Consider the following 7,606-nt stretch of genomic DNA (forward strand, 5'->3'; position numbering starts at 1 on the left):
ACACTATAATCTGACAAAAAGCTGATATTCTGACCTGGAAAATGGATACTGCCTCTTTAACAACATATAACACATGGATCACAGTGATACAAAAACAATGTAAAGGTTAAACTGAATGTTTTACAAATGTTTCAATAAATCATGTTTACCTAAAAGGTAAAAATAAACATAAGCTGCAAGTCACTGAGGGTATATTTGAATGAAAGCACAGCATGCCTGTCAGAGGAGGAGGAATGGGAGCCGCAAGGGCAGCTGGCGGAAAAGAAGACCAGGGAGCTGAGCCGTGTGCGTGTCGCCTGCTGGGTACTTACCACTGAACATGGCATGTAACACATGCCATATCAGAACAGACTGTAAGTGAGGGAAGAGGAGATAGAAGAATAGATTAATATCTCACTGGAAGCAGCCAGACCCCCACTCAGGTACGCTGCAGGAAGAAGTCTGACCTGAGCCTTCAGCTCCCCTAAGGTGGCATCTTCTGAGATTTTGACGTCTCCCAGGTAGCAGAGGGGAACATCCGCATGCACATCACCAGCAGCACCTGCAGAGGACAGAGCCAGATGTTAGAAAGGAGCTTAAATGCATTTATTTCCTATTTTTAAAATGTATGCTATGTTTTGATGTTGTAAATACTTCTAATACAATTCCATTCATGTAGCTCAGAATCAGTTCCTCCAATTCAGGCCTCCTGCCTTTGGAGGGGAGGAAGCTATTGGCACAGGACCATGGCTTTCTCACTGGTGGGGGTTTGAGGAATTTCACACATGTGTCTACTAGAACGTTCTTTTTGATACTCCTTCCTCAAAGAGTACTTTGCCCTTTTTCTTTGTATCACCTTCCTGTTTCTTTCTCACATCACACCTATCCCACCTGTTTCTCTCTGTCTGTTTTCTTGCGCGTGTATAAAGACTACGACAGTCAGGGGAGGGCAGACCTGCATGCTCATTGTCAAGTATGTGGCAGGGTGGGTGTCATGTGGTTGATGTTTACTGACAGAGTCCTTGAGAGTAAGAAGGCCTTCTACATTTGTTATAAAAAGGGGGAAATAAAACGCTATCTCATCTAAAATTCTGGGTATAAAAGTTGGCAAATAAATTTAAAATTCAGAATAATTTAACTCATTTTTGCTTTAATTAAATCTCTTAGTTTATTGTTGGGCACACGGCTAATATACAACAAAATTAGATTGTAAGTAAGTTAAAACAAAAAGCTTCATGAATGGTTTTTCTTGTATCTCAAGGACGCCAAATGCTAACAGATACTTTTTGGAAACTCCGGATTTAAAAATGTTTCTCATGTGTTGTTATATAAAGAAGGCTATCAAACAGTGATCCTGTTTCTTCACTTTCATGGAAAAACTCACTGATTAAACACACTATTTAAGTTTGTAGCCAACTCTATATGTAACTATTATTCTATTACCATAGCATTTTTAGAATTAGTTAACACATCTAATATGACCCAACCAAAAAATAACTTAATGCTAATTTCATAGCTAATTCAACATGAAATTATTTTATTGGTCTAAACATGTATTCTTAACTTCAAAGAGTAAGGAGAGAAGAACTTGATTCATTTTTAGTAGTTTCAATACTGAGGTTTAAAAGATAAAAAAGAAATATAAGTATATAATACTTTACCCCTCCCCCCAAAAAACAAAGCTAAATAACTAAATAAAGCATGATTAACAATATATAGAGTTGGTCCTAATAATATATCTCCAGTTACAAAGGAGACTGATTGGTGTTTTCTTTATAACGAAATGGAAACCCACTGTTGACAATGGAAAATCAAACTCGCTGCCTGTGATTTCTTGCTCATCGTGACATGTGCTGAATTCTGTCTGTGGAGAAACCACTTAGAAGTAAAGCAGAGCATATATACTGTTCAGAAGGCAGTGAGGGCATGGAATGCCCTGCAGGCAGTTAGCCCTGCCTCTGTCCCAGCTGCCTCCATATCCTAGTCTACCAGGAGAACCCTGAGAGAGGGCATAAAAATTCCTTGAAAAAATATACTGACATAAAGACTTTAACAAATTGTTCCTTATAGCGAATGGTTGGTTTTAAAGCACTGCATAAAAGGATGGTGTTACTGCTTTGGAGTGACTTGTGGAATAAATAGGTTGATTTTTCAACTGTACATTTAAAAAAAGAAATAAATGTCATTTGCCCTCAGAGCAGAAGCAGTCGTTCTATTTTCTTTAGGACACGTAGGCCACTGCGATTCTGTTGGTCTCACCTGGGGTGGAAGTAGCTCTCCAGACCCCGCCTTGAGAAGGGTTACAGTTCGTCTGGTCCAGGTGTCTCTTCCCCTGACTCTTGGGCCCCGGAGGCTGGTACCACCAGATGGGCACGTTCAGGAGACCCTGGAGAAGGGAGCATTTCTCACTGCTGTGAGGTACACAGATTAAGTGAACTTCCATTGCTACTTCCATAAAGAGGAACATCTTGACAAAAAGTGTTCCCAAACTTATTGTTTTTCCTTTCAGATGTATAACTGCTATATATTACATTTTTGTTTTTACAATCAAAAAGTTTAAGTGATAAAAATAAGACTAAATGTTCATTGTTTAGAAGTAGCTCACTAGTTACAGACATGAACAGTATAAACAAAATAGAAAATGTTTGACAGAACCAACTATATAAATATATTCAGGCCCCGTGAGAGCAGCAAGGCCCCAGGTCCCGCTGTTTTCATTCATTCGAGTTCCCAGGGGAACTTGAGAGAATCAACAGCCGAATGGTCTAAGTTGGATTCCTGTACACACACTACAGGAAATAAGCACATTTCCTTAAACCTGTCTTGTAATTTTAATTTTACTAATGTAACTGGTTCTTCACTAACCTTTTTTGTCTGTTAGTAAAGAACTTTAATAGTTTTACTAGGGATTAAAGATGTTACAGAAGATGAGAATGTGAAAAAACCATGTAAAATATTTTAAATATATATTTCAAGAAATGCATATTAAAATAACTTGTTTATTAAGTAGGTGAAGATTAATGAACACTCAGCCTCCATTCAATGAAATAAATAACTATAAATCAGAAAAACAAAATTCTATTTTTTTATGTATCAGACTGTCAAAAACCAGAAAGTTTAATAATATTCTATATGTTGTTGAAAGTATGGGTAAATTGGTGGCAGAAGTATAAACTTGTAGCAAAGTTTTTGGAGAGTAATTTGAAATTGTCATAATTTAAATGCCATGCCCTAGACCTGCCATCCATGGTGAGAATTTGCCTTCTGATGGACGAGCCCTGAGACAAAGTCACGGGTACAAGACAGTCACTGCCAATTGTTGATGGCAGCAGAATAGAGTGGTAGGTCTAGGAATTTATTCTGTAGATAAATGGACATTTATAATATTTTTTGCAGTGTCATTTATATGACACTGTAAGCAACCGAAATCTTCTTTGAAAGAGATTGGTTAAATTATAGTACCTGCATACAATGGGAGATATAGATACCACCTATAGAATGAGATGACTTGATGTGTATTGCTACACATCAAGGTGGGTGGGCAAAGGTGGGTTTACAGTTGCAATGCAAACAATAAATTAGTAAATAAAAATACAAGAATAATTTTGTATTTCATGTACTCATAATTGTAAACCTACTTTTATCCACCCCTATAAATGGATAACAAATATGTATATATGCGCCATGTACACACACAGACTTACTTGTGTGTTGACACAGAGACATCTGGCTACCTCTGGAGGGACACACTGAGTGGCTGGGGGGCAGGGAGGATAGTTATTTTCCTGGCTCAGCTTTTTATACACTTTGAATTTTGTATCATGAGTATTACCAATTCAAATATTAACTTTAAAGAACATGTGTGTAAAATACCACAGAATTTCATGAAGTCATGGAAAAGAATAAGGTAGGTCTGTATGTGCTGAAAAAACCAACAGATATAAAACACTGTATGGAATATGATCCCCTGTATTGAAACTTTAAATATATATGCATATATTTACACTTAGCATACAAACAGGTATCACTTTTCTTCTTGAAAGGACAAGTAAGTTAATTGTGGCTCTTTTTGGGGAGAAGGACATAGAAGAAACTTTTGTTTTTCTTTTTATATAGCTTTCTAGGCTGTGTGAATTTTCTAATCATAAGCTAATGGATATCACAGTACTGGAGTTTGGGGTCAACTTTAAAAAAAAAACTTTATATGTGTACACATTAAAAATACAAATAAGTGCCGAAACTGGTTTGGCTCAGTGGATAGAGCGTCGGCCTGCGGACCAAATAAGTAATTAATGGGTTTAGAAATGGGAACATGCACTGTTCATGAAAGAGGAGGGAAAGGAGCCCTCATATCTGCTGGTAGGACTGTAAATCTAGTACAACTCGCTGGGAAAACAATTTGGCAACATACATTCTCAAGTCTTTAAAAAGTTCATGCCCTTTGACTTGTTAATTCCATCTTTGGAACTATCTGAAGACGATTTTGTTTTTAAGTACTTTATAAGAAAAAATTTAAAATAAGATAAATTTCCAACAATGAAGATAAAAAGTGAATTAAACTGTGATAAGTCATACATTGTAACTGTTTCAGGTTCACAAATTAAATAGAAAAGGTAGAAAATAAAACTGTATATACAACTGATTTTATAGGAAGGAAATACCTAACATGTAAAATATGATGGCTTTGTCTGGTAGACTTTGGGGTAAGTTCTTTGTTCTCTTTCTATCGACAGAGACAACAATAACCATTATTCACAGCATCTACTGGAAGCAAAGTCTTACCGGAGAAGGAAGTTTTCCTTCAGTTAAAAGCAGAGTGTCTCCAGAACATAGCATAAGCTCTTTCAATGTTGCATCCTGGGAATACGGAAATTCTTTTTTGTTACTTGTGACTTCTGCAAGGAACAAACAGACCACTGGACTTTTGTTTGTGAACCCTATGCCTCTATTACCCTTGAAATAAATAAATGAGTAAATGATAAAGTAGATGTTGAATAGAAAATAGGCTTATAAAACAGTCTATTATTATATATCAAATTATGAGTAGGAACTATAAGTATCATAGAAGATTAGAGGAAAGGGAGAGGTGAGAAATAATGAGACTGATTTACAGAAGATGAAATTTTAAATAATGAGACTGATTTACAGAAAATGACATTTTAGTCCAACCTAAAAAGATTCGTTGGATTTGGAAAGGTGAATGAAACGAGAAGGAATTTCTCATGAAAAAGCGAACAAAGTCAAGATCATGTCAAGAATAAGTGTGGGCCTTAGCCGGCTTGGCTCAGTGGATAGAGTGTCAGCCTGCGGACTGAAAGGTCCCAGGTTCGATTCCGGCCAAGGGCACAAGCCTGGGTTGCGGGCTCAATCCCCAGTGCGGGGCATGCAGGAAGCAGCCATCAATGATTCTCTCTCATCATTGATGTTTCTATCTCTCTCTCTCATTCTCCCTTCCTCTCTGAAATCAATAAATAAATATATTTTTTTAAAAAAGATTAAGTATGGCTTGGTTAGGGAAGAGCTTAGACTAGACTGATTAGAGTGGATAGTATCAGAGTAACCGGGGGGGGGGGGGGGCTGGATGGGAAGGGGGGTCACAGATCAAAGGGATGTGGAATAGAAAAAAGGAGCTTTTAGTTCCTTTGTAAACAGCCACTCAAGACTTCTGAGGAGGAGTTTTTGAAAACCAATCTGGCTGCTACATGCATAACACACTGAAGTGGGGAACACCTGGGCTCAGGGAGGCCAGTTGCAATAATTTAGGTAAAAGGAAAAATAAATGGCTTGAACCAGGAGGCCAGCAGTGGACTCTGGAAGGAGTGGAAAAACTGACAGGCCTTTGAAGGCCGAGCCCAAACAAGAAGGCGGCAGGTAAGTTGGATTGGCCACATTTTAGGCTGAAAAAGATCAGGATGGGAAAGACAGGCAGCAAATCGGGAAGAGAAAGCAATTTTGAGGGTAATGAGTTTGCTCTAGACAGTTTTAGAACTGTTTGATACCAATTTGGGACTTAATAGAGAAGAAAATCTGGAAACTATGTGACTACATACTACTCTTGACATCCAAACTATACTAGTATGTCCTGAAGATTCTTTTTTTTTTAAAATATATTTTTATTGATCTCAGAGAGGAAGGGAGAGGAAGAGAGAGAGAGAAACATCAATGATGAGAGAGACTCATTGATCGACTGCCTCCTGCACGTCCCCTACTGGGGATTGAGCCTGCAACCAGGCATGTGCCTTTGACCGGAATAGAACTCAGGACCTTTTAGTCCACAGGCTGACACTCTATCCACCGAGCCAAATCAGCTAGGGCCTGAAGATTCTTTAGGTCCACTTCTTACTCTGGGCAGTCAAATCCCTGTCCAAGATTCAAGAGGGTCCTCTCTCCATACTGTTATTGACCACGACACAGCAAAGAGTGTTTGAGGGGTGACCCCATTACACCTGCTTCAATCAACCTCTGTTGATGTTCACTGCCACTGTATATTACTGAACAGAAGCAGGCAGATAGGGGAGGGGTGGCTGACCACATTTAACTTTCTAAACGTTCTCACAAAGCTTCATTTTGGGTCTACTTCTAATGCTGTGAGGTTGGATGCTATTTGGATAAAATTAACCAGACTCCACCTATCCTGTGATACAACCATTCCTAAGGCTACCCTAAGAGTTTGGCTGGATCTAGAGATGTAGTTAAGATCAGAGCCTAAGTGACTGGTTGGTAAGATGAATTCTGCCATCAACTCTGAGATTAAAATATTCACGTTTCAAAATTCAGAGTGTACCTCCAAATTCTTTCATTAGTTCAAATGTCTTTTGTTCGCTAAAGTTCTCTGCTTCCTAATGAAGAACCACCATTCCCAGGAACACACTCTCTTACCAAAAGAGGACTTAACACAGATGTCAGAAATAGTCCCACTTGGCTGAGACCTTCTCTCTAAATGCTCTCAAATAACTACAGGGAGGGAAGAGTAAAGGTAGATGCATGTATACATTTTTGAATCCTGAACAAATTAAATCTTTCTCTAGAATTTATTCATGAGTTAGGATGAGTATCCTGTATGAAAATACCATATGTAAACAATCATTTTAAAGAGTGAATTATATAAAAATAACCTTACTTCTTCACACAAAGGCTCCCCAGCTTCATAGCACCAATCCATTTTCCTTAAGTGCCACGTGTCACCTGTGAAAGAAGCAGAATCAGAATGAAAAAAAATTCACAAGAATGTGTTTTAAGAGTTTGTCAGGAATGACCCTTCTGGGTAAATGAAAACTGAATGGGATTTGATCTAATAATTAACTAATTTTTTAAAAAAAATTCCCTCGCCTGGCTGGTGTGCCTCAGTGGTTGAATGTCAACCTATGAACCAGGAGGTCACAGTTTGATTCCCAGTCAGGGCACATGCCTGGGTTGTGGGCTTGATCCCAGTGTAGGGCAGGAAGCAGCTGATCAATGATTCTCTCTCTCGATGTTTCTCTCTCTCCCTCTCCTTTCCTCTCTGAAATCAATAGAAATATATTAAGCCCTAGCCAGTTTGGCTCAGTGGATAGAGCTTTGGCCCACGGACTGAAGGGTCCCGGGTTAGATTCTGGTCAAGGGCATGTACCTTGGTCAGGGTGGGTGC

At 38.5% G+C, this 7,606-nt stretch overlaps 1 protein-coding gene across 6 annotated transcripts in view; it reads right to left on the reverse strand.

Annotated features, from left to right (window-relative positions):
- The window catches only part of USP40 (ubiquitin specific peptidase 40), a 73,811-nt gene that overhangs the window by 12,105 nt on the left and 54,100 nt on the right, over positions 1-7,606 (reverse strand). For 5 of the 6 annotated variants that reach the window (XM_006760451.2, XM_006760450.2, XM_006760449.2 and 2 more), the window contains 4 exons: positions 7,100-7,164; positions 4,762-4,836; positions 2,239-2,365; positions 447-541 (listed from right to left, as the gene is read on the reverse strand). In XM_006760451.2, the coding sequence (XP_006760514.1) occupies positions 447-541; positions 2,239-2,365; positions 4,762-4,836; positions 7,100-7,164 (362 nt within the window). Of the gene's footprint in view, positions 1-311; positions 352-446; positions 542-2,238; positions 2,366-4,761; positions 4,837-7,099; positions 7,165-7,606 lie in introns of all 6 variants that reach the window. The other variant, XM_006760453.2, reaches the window with a different exon arrangement.

Source organism: Myotis davidii, unplaced genomic scaffold (assembly GCF_000327345.1).
Source record: "Myotis davidii unplaced genomic scaffold, ASM32734v1 scaffold370, whole genome shotgun sequence".
NCBI lineage: Eukaryota > Metazoa > Chordata > Mammalia > Chiroptera > Vespertilionidae > Myotis > Myotis davidii.